This window comes from Phycodurus eques, chromosome 13 (assembly GCF_024500275.1).
Source record: "Phycodurus eques isolate BA_2022a chromosome 13, UOR_Pequ_1.1, whole genome shotgun sequence".
NCBI classification, from domain to species: domain Eukaryota; kingdom Metazoa; phylum Chordata; class Actinopteri; order Syngnathiformes; family Syngnathidae; genus Phycodurus; species Phycodurus eques.
In genome coordinates this window covers 5,370,477-5,395,619 of record NC_084537.1, presented here as the reverse complement: position 1 = coordinate 5,395,619, position 25,143 = coordinate 5,370,477, and the positions used below count along the sequence as shown (strand labels likewise).

Sequence of the window (25,143 nt, the reverse complement as noted above, 5' to 3'; positions counted from 1 at the left end):
AAACCAGCGATGTGTGTTGTCACTAATAATGGCGAATCGAACTAATTCACTGTAACTGTGAACATTTTGCAGTGATACCACAAGGAGGTACAGTTGAATATAATACTATTACATGCTCCAGACACCGCTGCGTAGCTACTTTACATCGTGTAATTTACACAGCAGCTGCTGTTCCACATCCACAAGCTGAACATTATGGAGATATGACACGTCGTATGCGGATAAGCTGCGCGTCCTCGGCTTTCATTAGCGTTGATTAGGACCGCCTTGACCTTACGAACGAAAAATCTGACCTTTTGAAAGAAGAGGAGTGAGAGTAAACTTCAACAAGCCTGTAATTAATGAACGTGTCACAATATAAAGTGCAGTTGCAATCAGCAGCTCACATTCACAACGTACGTATAAAGCTGATATTGTCAGCAGTAACATCTTGCAACTCATGATAGAAAATGGTGAGAAAATAGAATCTTTTAAAAGCCTTGATATTATTTTACTAGTTCAGTGCACTCACTTAACATGAGATATATAAAACTAATAAAACATTTCATAAGAAGTGTCCCGTTGATGGTTGAGTTCAACAAATGAAATTATGTGATGGTTTAGGCTACCTGTTTTTTTCTTTGAAAACATGACAACAATGATCAAACATACTTTTTGTGACATTGTTGTTGAGCGGTTACAACTCCTATCCTCTGAGGGGCGCTGCAGCAACAAACTTCATTTATTCTCGTCTTATGCTTTGCTTCCTGTCATGGCGGAAGCAGGCCGAACACAACAGTAGTTTAAGGTAAGAATTGCCAATACAAACTGAATTGTATTGACCTGCAAAAAAATAAAATAATAATAATAATAATGCTTGCGTTTAGTATTGGAAACATTTCGCGACTTTGTTAAAAAGCAATGTAGTTGTTCCACAGATGGCGGCAGTGGCTAACAGGGCAATAGGAGCTATTGTGGGATCAGCAGTTGCAGATGCAGCAGGTAATTTCGCACGACAGAATACACACAGATGCTTATATTTGTCCTTTTCTTTATAATAAATAGATCAAGTAAAAATGGCTCATGTTGTTATTATAATGGTCACAAAACATATCTAAATGTCTGTCATCTGTTTTTCCTGCGCTAGTGTGTCACTATTTCCAAAAATATTAGTCACCGTACTGTGTGTGTTATTACACCAATTCAAATAAATGACAAAGAAAACCATTTGTTAAGTCGCCCATTATGGCGCGGTGCACTTCTATACCTTTGTAAACTACAACTGCAGCTCTTGTACTTGATCTCATTAGAATAGATTTTCAAACTGGTGTCCGCAAAATATTCCCAAATAAATCAATATGTAGTATCATTTAGTAACAACAAAGTGCATACCGACATATAGGAACCGACGTGCCAATAAAACAATGCCAAATATTCCTGCCAATTAAATGTTGTGACATGACTGTGAAATATGGCTTAAATCTGTCATCCCTCCACTGGGGTTATCAGAATTTCTTGTTACAGACGATGGATAAAGGTTTTCATTTGTCGAGTGGTACTGAACCCAAACCAGATAAACTGAGTCATCCCTTTGACATTCAACGGTACCCTTGGTTGTTACGGCATGTTTAATTGGCGTTATGGTTGTGTGGGGTGTTCTGGAACTGGTCGCCAGCCAGTCGCAGGGCACATAGGAACAAACAGCCATTTGCACTCACATTCTCACCTACGGACAATTTAGAGTCTTCAATTAACCTGTGATGCATGTTTTTGGGATGTGGGAGGAAAGTGGAATACCCGGAGAAAACCCACACAGGCACGGGGAGAACATGCAAACTCCACACAGGCGAGGCCGGGGATTTGAACCCGGGTCCTCAGAACTGTGAGGCAAATGTGCTAACCAGCCGAACACAGTTCCGCCTAGTGTGTTTTATATGTAAATAAAACCAATACTAAAATCAATCAATTATATGTGAACAATAAGAAAGGCCGTTGATATGCCTGATTTGGGTAAAACCTTGTTTTTACGCTGCTTGATGACTTGTAACTCACAGCGCAGCCTCTCCACTGGGTCTATGACCTCCAGAAGCTGCAAGAGATCCTAGGTCAGGAGCCGAATCCGGAATTCCACTCGGAATCAGCCAACCCCTTCTACAAGAGACAGACGGGCCAGCAGAGCTGCTATGGGGACCAAGCATATGTCCTGCTTGAGTCGTTGTCTGAACGTGAAGGTAGACTTTTGTGTCACATCTTACTCACGCAATTATCAACAGCCACATCCTGCCCAAACATAATGCTATTAATATTTGTCACCATTTTTTTTGTATAATGTTTTTATTTGTAAATTTAATTGTATATACTGCATCGTGAAAAATATTTCAAGGTTCAAGTTGCCTGCAAAAGTAGATGGAGTAGAAAATAGATTACTGAATGGAAATATTTATTTTGTCATGAAACACCTGCTTGTTGTCTTTTAGATGTTCCTGTTATTCGAATTTTTACTTAAATCTGATTTCTCAAATGCCTCTGATCAGGTTTAAATATTGATGATCTGAAACAGCGCACACTAAAATTCTTTGGGCCGGGGTCAGAGTATGACACGCCTGTCAATGATCCTTACAGGCAGAGAGGCGGTAAGAAGATAAACACGTATTTGGAGTCAGGACCCTGGATGTTTGTGATGAAGATACACACATTTTCTGCTTGTAATCCTTGGTTTGTTTCCAGGTCCAAAACCTCAGCTCCCAATTGAGGGACCGTGGAGACATGCTAGTTTAAAAAGCTTCCTGAAGAATGTGGATTCTCACAAAGAGGAGACAGGTGAAAGAAACTTTGGCTCTGAGATTGAAGTAAGTGATGACACTATGAAGACAAACAACTAACCATAATACTATACTATCTACAGGTTGTGAGACTGACTGTCAGATTGATGGAATAGCTAAACTTGCTCCCATAGTGGCCTTTTACGCAGGGAAGCCAGACATGTTGGAAAAGGTTGAGCAGGCCGTCCGGGTCACACAAAACAATGATGTGTGTGTGGCAGAGACTTTGGCAGCTGCCAGGTCAGTATCTATTTTATAGCACTTTGCTGCAACTTCACGATGAGAATAAGATTTTAGTACGTCATGCCGATGCCAGCGATATATAATAAAGGTCTCCCTGTGTTTGCATGTTTTTTTGTTTTTTTTTTAACCAGGTACTCTGGCTTTCTCAAATACTCCAAAGACACATTAGTTTGATTGGCTGGCGACCAGTCCACGGTGTGCCCTGATTCTGGCCCAAAGTCTGCAGCGAAGGATTCCAGCTCACCCGTGACCCTAATAGGGTTAAACCATATAGAAAATGGAGGGATGAATCTTACCATAATTTGCAGCTGCAGCCAGAAAGCCTTCAATGTAGTATCACTATATGTTCGCAAGATGGCAGCAAACGAGCATGCACTGGCATGAAGACGCCGTCGCTTCATGCTGACTCGTGCAGTGGAAAACCTCACTTCAGTGGGTCAATTCAAAAAGTGCAACTCCATCCAGCCATCCATCCACCTTCCGTATCGCTTGCCCCCACTAGGGTCGCGGGGGTGCTGACTCTGGGTGAGCGGTGGGGTACGCCCTGAACTGGTCGCCAGCCAATGACAGGGCACATATAGACAAACAACCATTCACACTCAGATTTGCACCTACAGACAATTAAGTCTTCAATTAACCTACCACACGTTTTTGGAATGTCGGAGTACCTGGAGAGAATTATTTTTTTTTAAATAATTTGATGATTAAAGTTTTTAAAACCCCAAATCCACAATCTCAAGAAATTATAATATTACAAATTATAAAACAATCCAAATGATTTTTAATATAGAAAATATGTTCTTGTAATTAATGAATGTGCAATGTGTTCGACTGTTTGAATTGAACAATTGAAAGAAACCTTTTTATATTTTTGTACTAGTTTAATGAGCTTTATATACACTATTTGTAAAAGTTATTCAATGTTGTGCATGAGTACACACCAATGAACGTCTACAAGTCAAAAACGTGTATTTAAAAAAAAAAAAAAAAAAAGAATTCAACCGGAGGTGATTCTAATCGTCATCAACATTGTGAACATTGTTTTCGTGTTCTCTGAGAAATTGATAAAAAGCCTACTTCCGAAGTGGGCACCCTCATTCATGTTGTGCACTGTAAGGGCTTGGCAGCAAAGCTTTACCGGTGTCAGCAATCAAGAGAAAACAAAATATCGCATATCCAAAATTGAATATGTTATTGCACTGTACCTCTACTTCCACATTGGTGTATTTTCCTCAGGTTCTTGGAGTATTTCATCCTAAATGGTCCGGATCCGAAAGCTCTGGAGGCCGTTCTCGGTCAGCTCAATGATCCAAACGGAAAACAAGCACAGGATTTGGACCGAGCTGTCATTGGTATGTGTGCTACAATATGTTGTTGTGGTACTGAATCAAAGTTACTGACTCATTTGAGCAAACCTCACTGTGACGAATAACGTGTAAAGTTTGAAGTGTGGCTATTTTTTGTGGGTCCAATTTCAGGGCATATTCTTCAGGTAAAGGAGAATTTATCCAAAACCCCCCAGGAGCTTATTCCAGCCATCTTCCCCAACACCTGAGGTATCAATTCTCTTTTGCTTGTCTTAACTTTAAATTGGTAAATATCAATTTAAAAAAAAAAAAAAAGACCGAAATCTAGCTGTTATCTCATCAACAAATGCTCATCTGATTTGGCTTCCTTTAGGTTTGCCAGGTGCGTTCCAAGCAGCGTTGCATGGAGTCCTTACAGCCAAGAACTATGAACAGGCAGTCAGAGAAACCATGCGCTGTGGGGGATGCACCTGTAGCAGAGGCTCCTTTATTGGGGCTTGTCTTGGTGCTCAGGTAGGACAAGTTCTTCATTTAGTATTTCAAATCTACCACTATAAATGCACACTACAAATGTACACACCCTACACTACTAATACTACTGTTATTTGCCTAATTATTTATTAAATGTGTGTGTGTGTTTTTTTTTTTTTTTAATTCTTCCAGCTTGGGTTTGAGGGAATTCCAGCTGCCTGGGCCTCCAAAACTCAGCGATATGAATCTGTGTTGGAGCACAGCAGGAAGATAACAAAACACCACCAGTAGTTTATTTATTTTCTTTCTTTCTTTCTTTCTTTTTCTTTCTCTCTCTCTCTCTCTCTCTCTCTCTCTCGCTCTCTCTCTCTCTCTCTCTCGCTCGCTCTCTCTCTCTCTCTCTCTCTCTCTCTCTCTCTCTCTCTCTCTCTCTCTCTCTCAGACACCCTTGATAGAGAACATTTCTGTAAACAGTTGAACTTTCACAGAGCAGTCAATGAAGGTTCTTGTCTAAATTGTTGACAAGAGTTGGATGTTTTTGTTTTGATGAATGTTTAGCTTGCTTCAGTTGCTCATTTCATGGATTTGTCTGCTACTCTTGAACTAAAAATAAAAAATGAAAGATTAGCTGTGCTGAGTGTTTTCGTTGGATTTTGATTCTGCTGTTTTCACGGATGTTGACTCGTAACAACAACAACAACAAACAAAAAAACACATTGTACATTGATCTATATTGTGCAACGGAATTCTTCTGGCCAGTAACAAATTATTTACAAAAGCAGTTGAGAAGGTCACAAAATTCTTGTCAACTCTTGTTCAGGTTTTGAAGTGCAAACGAATCCCATGGTCTTATTGAATTATATTTGAAGACATATTGTTTGAGAAAAACATTAAGGTTGTCATTGTAATTGTTTTTATAGTTGGGTACAGGCTGTATGACGTACGTACTGTAAATAGGCAACTGAAGCTTGACTAATGGAGTAAAAATACTGTTGGCATTATCGGCAAGTGCAACACCAGCTTTTGACATTGAATGGTTTTATCGTAAAAACCTGATTAGCTATATAATATATGAAGCAAAAAAACAGTACCAACTGAACTGTATGACGTTTGTTTCCTAATTATTCGGCTTCACGTGTCGGTAGAGTCCCACCTCGGCCGCCGTAGCCGTTTCTGACGCCATCGGTGGAACGCGAACCATTACTGAAACATTGGAGCATGGCCGGTAAAGGAGGAAAACAGAACATTTCAGGGAGAAAAGGTGGCTGTGAGCAAGGCGACGAAGAGCCCCAGCTGCAGGCGGTTCTAGTCGCTGACAGCTTCAACCGGAAGTTTTTCCCTGTGACCAAAGAGCAGCCGCGGGTAAGGAAGGCACCGTGCTGAGCTAGCACCTTTGCTAGCAGCAGCTAACCACGCTGTCAAACCTTACATTTCTTCTTTCTTCTCAGACTAATACAAATAACTGTGTACTTATTATTACCTAATATCGAATTTCTCTTGGTAGTTCTGCTTAGTAAGACTTCATGGTTTTGGCACACGACTGCGAATTGAATGTGATGTAAAGTGTCAAACTTGGGCGACAGGCTTTGTTGCCCCTGGGCAACGTTGCAATGATCGACTACACACTGGAGTTCCTCACTTCCACGGGAGTCCAGGAAACATACGTGTTTTGCTGTTGGATGGCAGGACACATTAAGGAACACTTGCTGTACGTGTCATTAATAAACACTAGACTCAAAACTCATGAGCAGAGAAACGTCAGGTCTATTATGTGCTTTTTTTCTTTTCTTTTTTTTTTTTTTTTTTTTTTTTTATCTTTCATCGTTTCTGATAGGAAGTCCAAATGGTGTCGATCGACCTCTCCGAACACAGTCCACATCATCACATCAGATCTGTACAGATCCCTGGGGGATGTGCTCAGGGATGTCGATGCAAAGTCTCTTGTACGCTCAGATTTCTTGTTGGTCTATGGAGATGTGGTATCCAATATTGACATCAGTCAGGCTCTGCAGGAGCACAGGTAAGACTAGAATCTACTTGCAAAATGCTAATAAGATGTCGGTGCAGTGCTGTGGAAAACTATTGGTCCCCTTCTCAAATTCTTATAGTTTTGCGTAGGTATCCTCACTTTAATGCATCAAACAAATGTAAATATCAGACAAATATAAGCCAAGGGAACTTAAAATGCTTTATTTTATTTTATTATTATTTTTAAAAAGTTACCCGTCCTTGTGTGAAAAAGTAATTACTGCCCCCCCCCTCCCCTGTTATATTATGAATTAATAGTGGCTAATCACAATTTGGGGTTAATTTTCACTGATCACACCCAAGCCTGATGACCTCCACACCTGTTCACTCACGAAATCACTTAAACAGAATCTGTCCCGACCAAATCAATTCGTACAAAAGATAGGAAAAAAAAAAAAGCTGCAATGACACGATCCAAAGAAATTCCAAAACGGTCGAGAAATAAAGTAATTGACATCTATCAGTCTGCAAATGTCTAAAGCTTTGGGATTCCAAGGGAGAGCCATTTTCCTCTCATGGAGAAAACATGGAACAGTGGTGAATCTTCTCAGGAGTGGCCGGCTTACAAAGATGACCCCAAGAGAACAGCAACGACTCATCCAGGAGGCCACAAAGGAACTCAGGACAACTTCGAAAGAACTGCAGGCCTCCCCTGTCTCAGTTAAGGTCAGTGTTCATGACATAACGATAACGAAGAGACTGGACAAAAATGGCATCCATGGCAGAGTTCCCAGGCAAAAACCACTGCTGACCCAAAAGAACATAAAGGCTTGTCTTTACATTTGCACAAAAAAAACTGATCCTCAAGACTTTTGAGAGAATATTATATGGACTGATGAGTGGAAAGATGTGATTTTTGGAATGTATCTGTCTTGTTACATCTGGCGTAAATGTAGCACTAGCATTTCAGAAAAAAGAACATCATACCAACAGTCAAACATGAAGTGGTAGTAGTGTGATGGTCTTGGGCTGCTTAGCTCCTTCAGGACCTGGACAACTTGCTGTGATTGATGGAACCATAAATTCTGCTCTTTATCAGAAAATCCTGCAGGAGAATATTCAGCCATCAATTTGTGACCTCAAGCTGGAGCGCAGTATAACAATCCAAAACACACCAGCAAGTCAACTTCTGAATGGCTTAAAAAAAACCCAAATGAAGGTTCAAAATCCAGACTTGAATCTGATTGAAATGCAGTGGCATGACCTTAAAAAGGCAGTTCATGCTCGAAAAAATTTAGTTTTTGCTGAATTCAAACAATTTCGTAAGGAAGAGTGAGCCAAAATATGTCAGCAGAAATGTGAAAGATTCATTGCGTGTTATAGAAAACGCTTGATTTCAGTTGTTGCTGCTGAGGACGGCCCAACCAGTTAATAGGTTTAGGTGGCCATTACTTTATCACACAGGGCCAGATAACTGTAAATAATTTTTTTTCCTGACTAAATGAAATAACCATTTAAAAACAGCATTTTAAGTTCACTTGGGTTATACGTGTCTGATGTTTACTTTTTGTTTGATGATAAACAAAGTGTGGAAACTGCAAAAATTTAAGAATTTGAGAAAGGGGGCCAATACTTTTACACGGTGTTACTCATGTGTCAAGTGTGTCATAATATAGACATCATTCAGTTAGTGGGCTCTTCTCTACCCGAGCCTTGCTATGGGTCATTCAGCCCGTGTACTGGTCTAATTCAGTGCTGCTGAAACTTTCTACACCAAGTACTACCAAGAAAAAACCCTTTGCTCTCCAAATACAACCATATTAACTAATATACAGAAGCGTAGTAGGCCCAAGTGTTTGTGAAAAATGAGATGAGTGAGTTTATTCCTTAAAAATGGTTGTCATTGTAATGTATTATTGATATTGTAAACTCATATGCACAGAACATTAACATTGCACTTAAATATAGGAAAATAAAAAACTGTGCTAAAATCATGCTTCAATTATAACACATTGCACATGAAATTAAATAAAAATTGTACCTAAAAGTATAAAAGCACATTTATTTTTCATAGATTATATGCAAATGTGTACTAAGAAAATTTAATACAGCTGAACTGTACTTATGCGTTGATGCTTTCGTATACCACTAGAGGGACTTTGTGGTACACATACCGCACTTTGAGAATCACTGATTTGCTCATTATTGTGGTGGTTTACCTGATGTGACCAGTGACTTTTATATGCTTAAGGCAGCGTCGAAAGATTGACAAGAACATCTCCGTGATGACGATGCTCTTTAAGGAATCGTCGCCGGGTCACAGGTCTCGGTGTGAGGAAGATGACGTGATCGTTGCTACGGACAGCAAGAGTCACCGGGTTTTACACTACCACAAGACACAAAGCTTAAAGAAGCTTCATTTTCCCATGGTAAGGCATTCCTTGACAAAGGGTTGCACGGTATTCCGTGCAGACTACAACAACAATCATAAATCACAATGTCAACCAAAACGACCTTATTCTTTTTGAAAAGGCAAAACCTTAAATACTTGCAAGTGAAAGCCTGTTTACCATTTTACTATATCATATTGGATTGATCTTAATATTGTTGCTGGTATATTTCAATGGGCATAGGACCAATTTCACTGATGTGTCATAACGTATTTTTTTCAAAAATATGTGTAGTAACTAAATAACTGCGGCATCCCCAGAACATTTTCCACAGCGGAAGTGATGAGTTTGAAATCAGACATGACCTCCTTGACTGTCACATCAGTATCTGCTCACCACAGGTAAGGACCATTCCTAAGACCCGTCCTATTGAAAGCATTGTTTTTCCCAAACAAAACAACAGATAGCATTTGTTTGTCTCATATTCTAGGTTGCCGAGCTCTTCACCGACAATTTTGACTACCAAACGAGGAATGACTTTGTCAGGGGGATTTTGGTCAATGAAGAGGTAATAAACAGCTATTGGTATTTTATTTAAAGGACCAGTGCAGAGGATTTGATGTGCCAGGTCATGGTCCAAATCTCGGCTCTAGCCTCCGTGTAGTGTTAGCATATTATTTTCGTGCTTGTGTGTGCTTTCTCTGGCTACTCCCATTTCCTCCCACATTCCAAAAACATGCACGTAAGATTCATTAAAGACTAAATTGTCCATAGGTGTGAATGTGATTGAGAAGGGTGGATGGACTATATGTGGCCTTTCCTGTTTAAGGTCAATTAGATTACCCAAAATTATTCCTATTAGCTAAATGCCAGAATTAATGAGGGAGGGATTTTTGTAGACAATTTTTCATTACTTTTCGTAAAGTCCAAAGTTGACATACATTTAGTATTTGGTATCATTGCCTTTTAAACTGTGTGACTTCAGCTGAACCTGATGGATATCCTTCCACAAGCGTCTCAAAATAGTTCGCAGGAATTTTTGGCCCATTCCGCTTGACAGAACTGGTGTAACTGTGCCAAGTTTGTAGGGCATGTTGCTTCCACATGCCTTTTAAATTGGAAGGAAATCAGGAGTTTTGCAATGGCAACTCTTAAAACATTGACTTTATCCTTAAGCCACTTTGTAACCAGTCTGGCAAACACTTCAGGTCATTCTCCATCTGGAAGAGCGATTTGCGCCCAAGCTTTTAACCTCCCCGATGATGTCTTGAGATGTCGCGTCAGTATTTCCACATCATGTTCTTTCCTCATGATGCCATCTATTTTGTGAAGTGAAACAGTCACTCCTGCAGCAAAACAACATGATACTGCCACCCCACTATTTTAAACGTTGAGATGGTGTTCTCATACTTGAAAGCATCCCCCTTTTCCCTCCAAATGTAACGATGCTCATTTGAACCAAACAGTTACATTTTAGTTTCGTCAGACCACAGGACATTTGGGCTTTGTCCCCGTGTGCATTTCCAAACTATAATCTGGCTTTCTTAGGTTTCCTTTGGAGCAATGGATTCTTCCTGGTAGAGTAGCCTTTTCAGCCCATATCGGTCCAATACTTATTTCACTGTGAATAATGACACACTATTACCAGCTTTAGCAAACATCTTCACGAAGTCTTTTGGTTTTGTTCTTTTGTTTGTTTATTTGCACATTTCGGACCAAAGCACATTCATCTCTGGGACACAGAACCCGTCTCATTCCAGAGCAGTATGATGGATGGACATTCCCAGGGTGTTTATACTTGAGTATAATTGTTTGAACAGATGAATGTGGCACCTTCAGGCATCTGGAAATTGCACCCAAGGATGAACCAGCTTGTGCAAGTCCATAATTCTCTTCCTGATATTTTGGTGGCTTTCTTTTGACTTTCCCATGATGTTACACAAAGAAGCAGTGGGTTTGATGTGTGCCTAGTTCAAATATGTCCACAGGTGTGTCTCTAATTAACTCTTTTGTTGTCAATAAGATGATCAAAAGCTTCCAAAGACATGACATCATCATCTGGGTTTTTTTCCAAATTGTTTAAAGACATAGTAATCTTACTGTATGTGAACTTCTGACTTTGAAGAGAGTAATGAAAAATTGACAAGAAAATCCTCTCATTCTGGCATTCAGCAAATATAAATTTTGGTAATCCTAATTGACCTAAAACAGGAAAGGTTTAGTCTGATTTTATGTAAGAGAGTGAGGAAATAAAAGAAAATGTCTTTTTATATAGTAAATGTAGACTTCTGGTTCAAACTATAACTAGCAATTCATCAAATAACCAGCAAATAGCCGCGTGCACTTTAAAACACAACCTCCACTGTTTTGCGAGAGGTCAAAAGATGGCAGTATGTTAAACTGAAGACACACCCTCACATGCGACCTGCAGTTGTGTCACCACTCACCAAATGATTTTCCAGCATTGAGAAGGTTATCATGGTGTATCCATAAAATGGTTCATCCCTAGTTAAATGTTTTTACCCTACTCCCCCACCCTTCCAAGTTGTGTAAGAGAACCTTAATGTGGCCTTCAGTTGCCAGTAGCTATATCATATGTGAACGTTCCTATACGATTGGAAGTGAGGACCTTTTCCCTGTCCAGATGATTTCAAGCGAGCAAAATACAGCAGGTGACGATGTCATTCACAAATGGATTTCCTAAGTCATCTGCACTGCTCCTTAAAACCCAGATTCTGTGATGTGACACAGCTCAAAACATTGTTTTTCAACCCCCCCAGATCCTGGGGAATCAGATACATCTGCATGTCACCAGAGATGGTTACGGTGCCCGAGTGTCCAACTTGCTCATGTATGATTCAGTGTCGTCTGATCTGGTGAGACGGTGGGTCTACCCTCTCACCCCCGAGGCTAATTTTACAGACCAGGAAGGATGGAGCTGCACTTACTCGCGCCACAATGTCTACCGTGGGTCCGGGGTGACCCTTGGCCACGGCAGCCAGATGGAGGAGAACGTACTCATTGGCTGTGACACCAGTATTGGCGCCAACTGTTATATCTCCAACAGCGTCATCGGTCACAACTGCACCATAGGTGAGTTAACTGGAAAGGTTTGCAAATGGTCACACTGAAAACAAATAGGTTGTCCAATACAGTATATAACTTTAAAATGTTTTTGTGCATCAGGTGACAATGTAATTCTGGACCACGCCTACATCTGGAACAATGTTCAAATTGGCTGTAACGTGGAGATTAGGCATTCTGTGGTCTGCGACAAGGTTGAAGTCAAAGAAGGTGTCACGCTTAATAAACAGTGCGTCCTGGCGTACAATGTAAGCATCATGTACTCTCCTGATTATAAATATTGTCACCACAAAAACAGCTTTTTTTACACAGAGCTTGTCATATGTAATACATTGTTTAAAATGCACGTGGGTCGTGTGTGACTCTTTGACTTGTTTTCAAGGTGGTGATTGGACCACACATCTCTGTGCCAGAGGGCACTGTGGTGTCCATGCATTATCCAGCAGAAGAGGAGGACGATGATGATGAATTCCTCAGCGATGGCGCCACCGTTGGGCAGAGCAAGGACAAAATCAAACAGAAAGGTGTGTTTTGAAAACTCAGTCGAATCCAGCTGTGGTAGCAGTGAGATGTAATTGGTTTCCTTTGCAGCTTTTAACCCCACTGAGGTTGGAGCAGAAGGACAAGGCTACATCTGGAAAGCCAGCTGTCTGGATGACACAGATGATGAAGAGCTGTCACAATGTCTCTGGGGTAGGACAAACAACAAAGATCTTATTGCTTACTCATGTCTCTGGTCCATGAAATGACACCTCCTACAGTGCCGCTGTCTCATTTACTTTGTTGTTGTCCAAGGCTTGACGTTAAACTCCAATGTTGAGAGCGAGAGTGAGGACAGCGAGTCTGATGGTCCTGATGATCCAGTGATTCCTTCCCCTGAAATGGATGATGCAAAAGGTGAGTCAAGTTGCCAAAGCTGATCAAAGCCTTGTTACTGGTGTCTATGGGCCAACGAAGGAAAACACAATGATTTTACAGTGGACCTATTTTGGAAAGTTTACTCGTTAATTGCTTATATACAAATATTTGGGTCTCTGGATTGCCTTCCCACACGTCACGTGTGTTTGGCAATGTGTCTACATGGAGAGATCTGCACCCTAATTGACAAATGTACAACCCCGATTCCAATGAAGTTGGGACGTTGTGTTGAACATAAATAAAAACAGAGTACAATGATTTGCAAATCATGTTCGACCTATATTTAATTGAATACACTGCAAAGACAGGATATATAATCTTCAAACTGATAAACTTTATTGTTTTTAGCAAATAATCATTAACTTGAGTTTTATGGCTGCAACACGTTCCAAAAAAAGCTGGGACAGGTGGCAACAAAGGCTGAGAAACTTGAGGAATGCTCATCAAACACCTGTTTGGAACATCCCACAGGTGAACAGGCTAATTGGGAACAGGTGGGTGCCATGATTGGGTATAAAAGGAGCGTCCCTGAATTGCTCAGTCATTCACAAGCAAAGATGGGGCGAGGTTCACCTCTTTGTGAACGAGTGCTTGAGAAAATAGTCGAACAGTTTGGCGCTAAATCCGTAAGTGCAAATTTAAACTCTACTATGCAAAGCAAAAGCCATTTATCAACAACACCCAGAAACGCCGCCGGGTTCTCTGGGCCCGAGCTCATCTAAGATGGACTGATGCAAAGTGGGAAAGTGTTCTGTGGGCCGACGAGTCCACATTTCAAATTGTTTTTGGATATTGTGGACTTCGTGTCCTCCGGGCCAAAGAGGAAAAGAACTATCCGGACTGTTATTGATGCAAAGTTCAAAAGCCAGCATCTGTGATGGTATGGGGCTGTATTAGTGCCAATGGCATGGGTAACTTACACATCTGTGAAGGCACCAGTAATGCTGAAAGGTACATACAGGTTTTGGAGAAACATATGCTGCCATCCAAGCAACGTCTTTTTCATGGACGCCCCTGCTTATTTCAGCAAGATAATGCCAAATCACATTCTGCACGTGTTACAACAGCGTTGCTTCGTAATAAAAGAGTGCGGGTACTAGACTAGCCTGCCTGTAGTCCAGACCTGTCTCCCATTGAAAATGTGTGGCGCATTATGAAGCGTAAAATACGGCAACGGACACATCGGACTGTTGAACAGCTAAAGCTGTACATCAAGCAAGAATGGGAAATAATTCCACCTGCAAAGCTTCAACAATTAGTTTGAACATTATCTTTGTAGTGTATTCAATTAAATATCGGTCGAACATGATTTGCAAATCATTGTATTCTGTTTTTATTTATGTTTAACACAACGTCCCAACTTTATTGGAATGGGGTTGTAATTCAGTGGCTTGGTGATGTAGTGCTCACTCCACGAACAAAAATGCCTTTATTGTCTTTAAGAGTTTACGGGCACTGGCTTTTTTCCCCCACACTCTGGGTTGTACTTCAAGTAGAAGCTTGCTCGCCTCGTTCCATCACCGAGTTCCAACCCGCCCAAGTCCTCAAGGTAATAAAATTCGTGCTCGCCATTGGCCCAGCTCTACATGGGGCAGGGTGGCGTAGACTGGCGCTCATTTGCACGAGACGGGACCGCACCCACAAGATGGGCTGAATTCCGCAAGGTTAAAAAAAAAAACTTCCCACGGTTGTGTATTTTGTTGTGTAATTATCAACTTGAGGTCTTTAAGTATATCAATAATGTACTGTATACTATGCATTAACACTTTTTTTTCTTGGCTCTATTGTGGCGACTTTTGGCCAACTGAAATTCCTTGTTTTGCATTGAATTTGGATTTCATTCTCGACTCAACGCTGGAAAGTTTTAGTTTGTCTACCACATTACAGAAGAACCCCGTATTTGCGGGGGACAAGGACCGAGCCCGATGGTGAATAGCGAAAATTATAAACAGTTGTGTGAATCTACGCGCTGCACATAAGCAAGGTTGTGAATGTTGGACTGAGGCAACACTGGCGTTCTATGAGCCCACTAGCAGCTAATGACACAGCCATCCAACTATGTCGGCTCACCACAATGACCATTTATCGAGTGCGGAAAAACGATCATGTCCATTTTATTTATCGAACAATGAGTCGATACAGTAATTATTGTGACAGGCCTGCTCCCTTATAATTGCCATGAAAAAATGCAGTGGTGAATGGGTTGGGATGGACATACACAGACATATTTTAATCACCCGCGTGAGTAGGTATATCACCAGCTCATCCTGCATATGTCACAACGTTGTCTTTTGCCACACGGCCAAGTGACAATGGAGACTAAGTGAACTGAATGTACTGCTGAACTGAAGAGTGATTCGTTCATTGAACTTCGTTTGCGATCCGCTAAGGAGCGATGTACTAGTACGATGAGTGATTCGTTTGGGTTATGAGAGCGACGTACTACGTAGTGAACGTACTCATGAGTGATTTTAACTGCAAGTCCTGACGGGGATAGCTTTCACTATTAACCGTTTCTTCAAGCTAACAGCTAATGTTGAGTCTGTCAAGCACATGAAAACAAGCACGCATATTTAAAATAAATGTAAATTAATAATAAATGTGGCGCATTACAGTGGGTACGGAAAGTATTAAGACCCACTTAAATTGTTCACTATTTGTTATATTGCATCCATTTGCTAAAATCATGTAAGTAAATTTGTTTTCCTCATTAATGTACACACAGCACCCCATATTGACAGAAAAAAATCGCAATTGTTGAAATTTTTGCAGATTTATGAAAAAAGAAAAACTGAACTATCACACAGCCATAAGTATCCAGACCCTTGGTCAGTATTTAGTAGAAGCACCCTTTTGAGCTAATACAGCCATGAGTCTTTGGGAATGATGCAACAAGTTTTTCACACCTGAATTCATCTGCCATTCCTTGCAGAACCTCTCCAGTTCTGTCAGGTTGGATGGTGAACGTTGGTGGGCAGCCACTTTCAGGTCTTTCCAGAGATGCTCAATTGGGTTTAGGTCAGGGCTCTGGCTGGGCCATTCAAGAACAGTCACAGAGTTGTTCTTAAGCCACTCCTTCATTATTTTAGCTGTGTCCTTATGGTCATTGTCTTATTAGAAGGTCAACCTTCAGCCCAGTCTGAGGTCCTGAGGCACTCTGGAGAAGGTTTTCGTCCAGGATATCCCTGTACTTGGCCGAATTCATCTTTCCTTCGATTGCAGCCAGTCTCCCTGTCCCTGCAGCTGAAAAACACCCCCGCAGCATGATGCTGTCACCACCATGCTTCACTGTTGGGACCGTATTGGACAGGTGATGAGCAGTGCCTTGTTTTCTCCACACATACTGCTTAGAATTAAGCCAAAAAAGTTCTATCTTGGTCTCATCAGACCAGAGAATCTTATTTCTCACCATCTTGGAGTCCTTTGGGTGTTTCTTTTTTTTTTTTTTTTTTGCAAACTCCATGCGGACTTTCATGTGTGTGTGTTTCACTGAGGAGAGGCTTCCGTCGGGCCACTCTGCCATAAAGCCCCGACTGGTGGAGGGCTGGAGAGCTCAGCCATAGTGATCTTTGGGTTCTTCTTTACCCATCTTACCAAGGCTCTTCCACCCCGATTGCTCAGTTTGGCTAGATGGCCAGCTCTAGGAAGGGTTCTGGCCAAACACAGCTGGACTCCAATGAAGGTGTAGAACCATTTTAAGGATGATCAGAAGAAATGGACAGCACCCGAGTTCAATATATGAGTGTCACAGCAAAGAGTCTGAATACTTACGGCTGTGTGATATTTCAGTTTTTTTTTTTTTTTTTTTTAAATACATCTGCAAAAATTTCAACAATGCTGTTTTTTTTCTGTCAATATGGGGTGCTCTGTGTACATTGAGGAAAAAAATGAACTAAAAATCATTTCAGCAAATGGCTGCAATATAACAAACTAACAGTAAGGAGAGTGAGCAGGAAGCACGGGTGGCGGGTGCTGGTGTGAGCGATGCTGTCCACCGCGGTGGAATGCAGAAAAGCCACGCCGGCCCGCGGGAGCCTTGCTGGACGTCGGGGGACGCGGAAGGCTGTTCGGTAGCTGAGCTGGCTGCACGCATGTTCACGAGTCACAACTGAAGCTGGCTGTTTGAGAGCTTGCTCAGAGAGAGAGAGATATGCAGGTGTTAGGTGTAAGTTAGCTTAAGTTAAAGAACAGATTCGAATGATCCACTACACTCAAAAGAACTGCCATGCCCATCAATGCAATGACACTGATTGCTCTCTCCATGGATGCTACGAGAATACCACAGTCTGGTTGAAACCGCCCCTTCGCAGAGATACGCCACGTGGCGTGCCGGATTTACGCTGAGTCAGGAAAATAGAGCCCCTGATGTTGGTTAAAAGCCTTGTACCGTAAAAGTAGCAAAAAGGTTTAAAAAAAAAAAATCTAAACATTTACAGACTCAAATGCCACAAACTAGGCGAAAGACTAGTAAAATTGAACAAGGCCTGAGTCAAGATACTTGGGAACAGTTTTAAGTTGTTCAAAAAATGCACTATTTCCTTTCCCAAAAATGATCCTCAAATGAATATTTATGCCTACACAGTGCGTGGCCGATTGCTTTTTGTATTTTCTGATTGGGTCCTCAAGGTTCTTTGTTATTTCAGCCTTATAAACTCAATACATAATGAATCAAAATAAGCGTTGTGCAGGTGCCATATGAGATGTATTATTAACAAAACAAAGAGGACATGGTTGAAATCAATAAACTACTAAATTAAAACTGAGGCTAAATGATAACATGGTCACGATCACGTTGCCTAAGCAACAAATCTAATGGGCTTAAACCTGCAGTGTTCCAGAAGGAGGTGCAGGGCACCCTGCAAAGAGGGTTGGACGAGAATATCAGCTGCGACCACCTCGTGCTTGAGATCAACTCTCTCAAGTAAGTGTTAACGTTGTGTGGAAGAGGTTATATAAAAAAAAAAAAAATTAAAAAAAAAAGTGTGACGTGACAAGTGTGTGACTCTTGTTCCAGGTACGCATACAACATCACTCTACAGGAAGTGATGCAGATTCTGACCGGAGTGCTGTTGGAGCTCCCGTTCCAACATCAGAGCTCACAGCTCACGGCATCCCAATACGTTGCTGTCCTTCTGCCGGTAATGCTTCTCTTCAGGGGCAATTTATTTTCTATGGAGAAAGGTACTGAGACACACCTCTCTCAACGAATGAACGTGTTGCAAGACCCCTGAATTCAACAGTACTATAGACCATACCGTTTCATCGCCATACCGCTTGAGGGATGACAAACGTCTAACACTTTGGGTGGTTCTTCTCAGTTATTGGAGAAATGGGCGCCAGTGTTTAAGAATTATGTGAAGCGATCACAGGACCAACTGGACTGTCTGTCTGCATTCGAGGAGCACTTCCTGGAGCAGGACAGTCACTGGGCTGCTATGTGCAAGGTCAGGCTCATCTGAATGACAACGTCAATGCTCACAATGGCCAAGAGTACTTGGAGATGAAAAGTTTCTGTTTACCATCTAGATTCTTATGACCATGTACCAACTGGAGATCCTGGAGGAGGAGATGATTCTGCGCTGGTTTTCTAATGGCGTCATCTCTGACAAGAGCAGGCAGCTCCGTAAGAACCAAGGGGTGAGTGCCAACATAACACCAGTAGTGTTACAAAGGGGTCAAATATTTGAGAGAAGTTTCCGGTAAATTTCCATGGGAAGGTAAACTGGGGAATTTTGGAAATAAGCGTGAATATAAACACTTTGTTTTGTCATAGGAAAACATCTATGCAAAATAATAGAAATGTAAAAAGCATTTCATTGCTACAGATTTATTTGCACTTTAAATATTGAATTGAGTAATATTTTTTTTCCATTTGAAGAACAAAAACATGAATGTTAAGTTACATTTTAGTCATCCCGGCGAGACAACTCATTTAAAAATGAACAAAAATGCTTATTCAACAACGTATAAATGAAAAAGCATATTCCCTCAAGCCTCTGCACTTTTGCTAAACCCTTTCAGGCAATGGGCTCTTCATATTGACTGTATTTACATGAAATATGGTTGTTTTTAGTCAGGATTATGCAAAAATATATTTTCCCCAGCTATAATTCATTTCCCTATTAATAGCCAACGTTCAATTTCATAAATTCCTGTTTTATTCCCATTGGAAAGTTTACAACCTTTGAAAATTCACAGCATTTTGCAACAAAAATATTACAGTAATAAACTCAAGTCTAATTTATATTCTCTCAAGGGAATTTAACAAAAAAAAAAATCACCTTGACAAAGAACAAAAGAGAGAAAATGGATGCACGGGATTCATTATATTGTGGGGACTATGTACTTGGGCGTGCCACTTTTCAGATTTTATTATTTCTTTCCACTTCACAATTATTTACCAGTTAGTGTTGGTCTATGACATCCCAATAAAATACATTTAGGTTTGGGGTTGAAATGTGGGAAAGGTTAGTTTGTCTGCATGTGAGACTATATTAGTGCTAAGAGAGTGTCACTTTTACAAATGTAGGCCTGCTTTTCTCTACTGTCCCCAAAGCTTCAGAAGTTCGTCCAGTGGCTGAAGGAGGCTGAGGAATCGTCAGAGGAAGACGGAGAATAAACAGCCGTTTAGAACGGTCAAAGCAGAAAAAGAATTCGACAATGGACCAGAACCTAAGGTTCCATTGTTATTAACTCTGTAAAACTTGTCATGTGTGTATGCTGTGAATGGGATTAGCCAAAGGAAAGAAGAGACTCTGGGACTCCTTGAGAAGAAGTGGAAACTTTAATTTGTTTCAGTTGCAGAATTCAGCTTTTGAGAGGTGTTTCGACACATGTATTCCAACCGCAACGCCACTGTTTGAAACCATTTTCACCGAAAACCAACGATACTACATCAAATTATTCATTTAAAATATTATCTAAGAGATAGTGAATCATATGCATTACATTGTCCGGTGTAAAACAAGACAAGCAAAAATAAAATTAGTCAGACATTGCAAGTTAGTGTTGATCCCTTATCAATTGCCTCTGAAACTTTCATCCGCAGTCCATTCATAACTTGGAAACCGTTCACATTTCTTCGACTGTTCAATTGTTGAATGTTGGCTCAGATACGATCTCAGACGACTGAAACGCGGCCACATGGTTATCAAAAGCCTTTTGCTTTTGGTTATCAAAAGCCTTTTGCTTTTGCTTTTTAAATCAAGTCCATTACGTTAATCCGCAGGGATGGCTGTGAATGAAAACCCTGAAATCCCACAGTTATTTATCAAAAGTATTGGGACACCTGGCTGCTATACCTGCAAGGGGAAAATGGACAGAAATATGGAGTTGGTCCACAGCTACAACGGCTTCCACCTTTGTGGGAAGACTTTGTGGTGTCAGTGGGAATGTTTGGATTCAGGGGTCTTTCCCAGTCCATGATTACTTCATTGATGATTACATTTGTATCTGTCCAGGGGAAATAGAACCAACCGGAATAGGGGGCATTTCTGTTAATTTCCCCATTTAGTAGAGTGCAAAAATTTCAAATGTGAGACAAACCTGAGACAGGACCGCAATAACTATCACGGTACATCTATTTGGATCGATCATCTTGTTTTCCCGTCATGTTGTAAATCACACCGGCTAGTACGGTGGCCCCAATGACGCCTGTAACGGCCGTCAGCATCTTCCACATGCTTGCCGATCGCTCGTGCTGCTCCATGAAGCGCTTGTAGTCTGTGGGAACCAGGAGGTACTCTCGGCCATCTCTCGGAGCCCGCAGGCTCCCGTGGCCCCCCTCCAGGACCACCTCCCCAAACACAGTCAGGCTGCTCCCCACCCGCAGCATCTCTTCGCTCTCCTCCATCGCCACCGCACGCTCCCCGCTGATGCCCTCCAAGACCACGTTCACCAAGCCCTCCTCGGCTCGTCTTACTCTGTGGTAAATCCTCTCCAGGAAATACCCCGAGCCCTCTGAGGGATCTTGTACCTGCACATGGAAGTCAGCGATGTAGGAGCCAGGGCAGATGAGAGAGAAGGGCACAGAGTTGTTGGTTTCTTTCCTGTTTGTCGGCCGAGGGCTCCTGGAGGTAATCCCAATGTCATCAAGACAATGTGTTTGTAAAGTGACACGTGGAAAAAATGAGTTTGATTGAATCAAATCGTACCACGTTTTAGAGATGGAGTTCCAGTATTCACCGTGTTCCACGACTTTTATCTTCTGCAGCACACCATAGCATCTTGGGACAAATTGGCTGGTAAGAGGCTTCTCGTCTGCCTGGACCAGGCCTGGAAAACATAAAACAGTCAATCAGTTACAGATTTATTTATTTAGGAACTACTGAACATTTCCTTATCATTTCCTGCCAAATGTTTACCACACAGTATTCATACCATTATATATAGTAAATTAATCAATGATATGCCCCCATTTTTATAGGCTTTGGAACAAAATATTCAAGATGTTTTAATGATAAATATGGTGAAAAGTGATATGGGCTGGAAAACATCAATTTAGTTTGAAACCACACTTTATCAATTACCACTGAATTGTATTTAAGTGACCCCAAGAAGCAGGGTTATGTTACTAGACCACTTGATCCCGGTCCTCAGAACTGTGAGGCAGATGTGCTAACCAGTCGCCCACCGTGCCGCACAAGCGATCTCATACTAAAAAGCAACGAAGTCAGTCTGATCCTCAGGCAGAGGATAGTAGAGAAGGTCATCATTTTAGGGGTGAGAACTGCCGAACGTTGCATCATTGCGAAATACAAAGAAAGTGTCAAAAATACACCTGGCTGTGGCCAATGCAAAAGTTCCCAAACTTTTGGGCAGAGAAAAATGGTAATAAACGTCAATAAGAATAGCCTGATCACTGAAACAATGATTGTTGCTGGACTGGATTGGGATGTTTTTACGTAAAACAACACTTGGGCAAAACAAATTATATTTGGCCTCATGCAGATGATGTATTTGTTCTTGTGAGCAAATAAACTAAATATATTGGGTGATGGTCATGAAAATAGAGAGTTATTGAATTTCATAAAAGGACTAATAAGACTGACCTTAAACTAAAACGGAAGCAAATTTATTGAAGTTGCCTTTCACATGTGATCACTTATGTACTTGTACCTTCAACTGCGGCATACTGTAGCCTCCTGTGGGGCGATGATTTCAACAATGTCGCCAAATGATGATCTGGTCGGAATACTGGTATTTCCTAAAACCAATCATTATTGACGTGACCTTCAATCCAAAAACTAGGTGAAATGAAAAAAAAAAGGACAGTTTTAAGTGCTTTAAGAGTGAGTTTCACTTACCTTCAGCGTCATCAACTCCCTTTTCTTCTCTTGGTATAAATGATAAAACAGCCCTGAACAGGCAAAACTGGATCCTATTCCGATTAAAACGAGAGGGTTTATAGGGAAGTCGCTCATTTCTGCACTCTGAAAACGCGCAGCCAACACAAACCAATTGTATAAACAGACAGATACTTAAATTTAGCTTTTTACAAAAAGACGGAAAATTCGTGGGAACTAAACTAAACCCAACCAAAGTCAAAATAGAAACTCTGCGTCGCCGTCGAGGAGGGTTGTTTTGATCCATTTCCGGGGTGGCCTGTGTGACGTCACGCTCGGAGCAGCCAATAAGGAAATCGCCCAGTGTATCGTAAATGTGAATGTCCAGAAGATAACAGCACTTCCCGGAAGAATTTAATCCACAATTCAAATTTCAGGAGGTCCTTGGTTTACGACGAAGTTACTCACCTACGATGTAGACGTAATCCGATTGTTTCCGTAAATCGGAACGGGCCGGACTCTTTATCACTAATTGCAGTAAATATTTGCAAGAAAAACACTTTAAAGCCATAAGTATAGCACAATCAAATGGAAAATAGTACGTCTGTATACGTTAAGATTCAAATGAGCTTGACTTTGCTAATACGCGCGTTTGTGTATTTGAGGTGCAGGTATCATTGTTGTCCACTGGATGTCGCTGTTACCCGCGCACACGCTCGTCGAAGGCGTTCTTATTAAAAATAATCCACTTCTGTGCTCCACCGGTGCCTGGTTGATGTCAATATTAGATACCACATCTCCTTGGACCAGGGGTGTCAAACACATTTTTGTCACTGGCCGCATTTCGGTTCGTAGTTTACGTCAAATGGCCGCTATGACACTGAAACAATGGTGTCCAACTCAAGGCCCGGGGACGACATCCGGCCCGCCACATCGTTGTATATGGCCCGCGAATGCAAGTCATTTGTGTCAAAGTCCACGATTCTTGCTCAAATCTGTACGAAAATGTCAAATGTAATAAATAATAACGGTGCGATATTGCAAAAAAAAATGTTTGTCTACTCACTCCCCCCACATTTCTTCACTGAGTCAAACCATTCCAACATCAACATATTGATATCTTCAGGACAGCAGTGCAACTATTTTTTCACAATCCCTGAATGTCCACATTTTCCAGAATTTCCCATTTTCCACACGCTCAAATCAAGTGAATGAAGCAATGAACCAAAAACGTTCCTCATCTTTCCCGTTCTAACTTCAAATTGGTCAGCTGATTCAGAACTTTCTCGCGAACTATTTTACACATTCCAATAATTCTCACATTCCCAACATTCCATAGTCTTTGGAGTAAAATTCACAAACGGTCAAAATGAAATTATTGATTGAATAGCTGTACAAAGGAGTGCGAGTTGAATTTCCTCTCGAGGGATACCTTTCAGTTAAAAAAAAAAAAAGTTTAGATTAAAAATTCAGTGACAGAGTGGAAAGCAATTTCAGGCACACATGCAAAATGTTCAATTGATCACGAAAATATCATATGTACAGGTATATGTATAATAATAATGACTTCATCAAATAATTTGCTGTGGACCATAAAACCATATAAAAAATATTGGTTTGATTGTTTTACTACAACCCCAATTCCAATGAAGTTGGGACATTGTGGTAAACATAAATAAAAACAGAATACAATGATTTGCAAATCATGTTCAACCTATATTTAATTGAATACACTACAAAGACAAGATATTTAATGTTCAAACTGATAAACTTTATTGTTTTTTAGCAAATAATCATTAGCTTAGAATTTGATGGCTGCAACACATTCCAAAAAAAACTGGGACAGGTGGCAAAATAAAAACTGAGAAAGTTGAGGAATGCTCATCAAGCACAGTTTGGAACATCCCACAGGTGAACAGGTTAATTGGGAACAGGTGGGTGCCATGATTGGCTATAAAAGGAGCTTCCCTGAATTGCTCCGTCATTCACAAGCAAAGATGGGGCGAGGTTCACCTCTTTGTGAACAAGTGCGTGAGAAAATAGTCGAACAGTGTAAGGACAATGTTCCTCAACGTACAATTGCAAGGAATTTAGGGATTTCATCATCTACGGTCCATATCATCATCAAAAGGTTCAGAGAATCTGGAGAAATCTCTGCATGTAAGCGGCAAGGCCGAAAACCAACATTGAATTCCCGTGAACTTCGATCCCTCAGGCGGCACTGCATGAAAAACCGACATCAATGTGTAAAGGATATCACCACATGGGCTCAGGAACACTTCAGAAAACCAATGTCAGTAAAAACTGTTCGGCGCTACATCCGTAAGTGCAACTTGAAACTCTAGTATGCAAAGCAAAAGCCATTTATCAACAACACCCAGAAACGCCGCCGGCTTCTCTGGGCCAGAGCTCATCTAAGATGGACTGATGCAAAGTGGAAAAGTGTTCTGTGGTCCGACGAGTCCACATTTCAAATTGTGTTTTGGAAATTGTGGACGTCGTGTCCGCCGGGCCAAAGAGGAAAAGAACTATCCGGACTGTTATGGACGCAAAGTTCAAAAGCCAGCATCTGTGATGGTATGGGGCTGTGTTTGTGCCAATGGCATGGGTAACTTACACATCTGTGAAGGCACCAGTAATGCTGAAAGGTACGTACAGGTTTTGGAGAAACATATGC

General features: G+C 41.1%; 3 protein-coding genes across 5 annotated transcripts; 2 read left to right on the top strand and 1 right to left on the bottom strand.

Moving 5' to 3' along the window:
- Positions 1-719: 719 nt before the first annotated feature.
- Positions 720-5,449, top strand: LOC133411590 (crystallin J1A-like). Of its 2 annotated transcripts, none has more exons than XM_061694138.1 (10): positions 720-787; positions 918-981; positions 2,034-2,210; positions 2,514-2,612; positions 2,707-2,799; positions 2,885-3,041; positions 4,281-4,396; positions 4,523-4,600; positions 4,725-4,864; positions 5,015-5,449. In XM_061694138.1, the coding sequence occupies exons 2-10, from the start codon at positions 918-920 to the stop codon at positions 5,111-5,113; spliced, it is 1,023 nt and encodes a 340-aa protein (XP_061550122.1). In that variant the 5' UTR covers positions 720-787; the 3' UTR covers positions 5,114-5,449. The 2 variants fall into 2 exon arrangements, with proteins under 2 accessions (XP_061550122.1, XP_061550123.1); XM_061694139.1 differs by having other exon boundaries at positions 745-787; positions 907-981.
- Positions 5,450-5,994: 545 nt separating this feature from the next.
- Positions 5,995-20,183, top strand: eif2b5 (eukaryotic translation initiation factor 2B, subunit 5 epsilon). The gene is made up of 16 exons (XM_061694961.1): positions 5,995-6,184; positions 6,406-6,530; positions 6,657-6,842; positions 9,042-9,219; positions 9,501-9,581; positions 9,671-9,748; positions 11,961-12,273; positions 12,367-12,512; positions 12,647-12,788; positions 12,856-12,957; positions 13,060-13,161; positions 18,013-18,103; positions 18,197-18,320; positions 18,501-18,626; positions 18,709-18,819; positions 19,739-20,183. Exons 1-16 carry the CDS (start codon positions 6,041-6,043, stop codon positions 19,799-19,801), a joined length of 2,112 nt encoding a protein of 703 aa, XP_061550945.1. The 5' UTR covers positions 5,995-6,040; the 3' UTR covers positions 19,802-20,183.
- On the bottom strand, positions 19,950-22,773 carry LOC133412012 (mitochondrial ubiquitin ligase activator of nfkb 1-A). 2 transcript variants are annotated; one of them, XM_061694963.1, is made up of 4 exons: positions 22,488-22,773; positions 22,300-22,387; positions 21,336-21,456; positions 19,950-21,251 (listed from the first exon to the last, which is right to left on the bottom strand). In XM_061694963.1, exons 1-4 carry the CDS (start codon positions 22,602-22,604, stop codon positions 20,762-20,764), a joined length of 816 nt encoding a protein of 271 aa, XP_061550947.1. In that variant the 5' UTR covers positions 22,605-22,773; the 3' UTR covers positions 19,950-20,761. The 2 variants fall into 2 exon arrangements, with proteins under 2 accessions (XP_061550947.1, XP_061550948.1); XM_061694964.1 differs by having other exon boundaries at positions 21,339-21,456.
- Between the last annotated feature and the right edge of the window lie 2,370 nt (positions 22,774-25,143).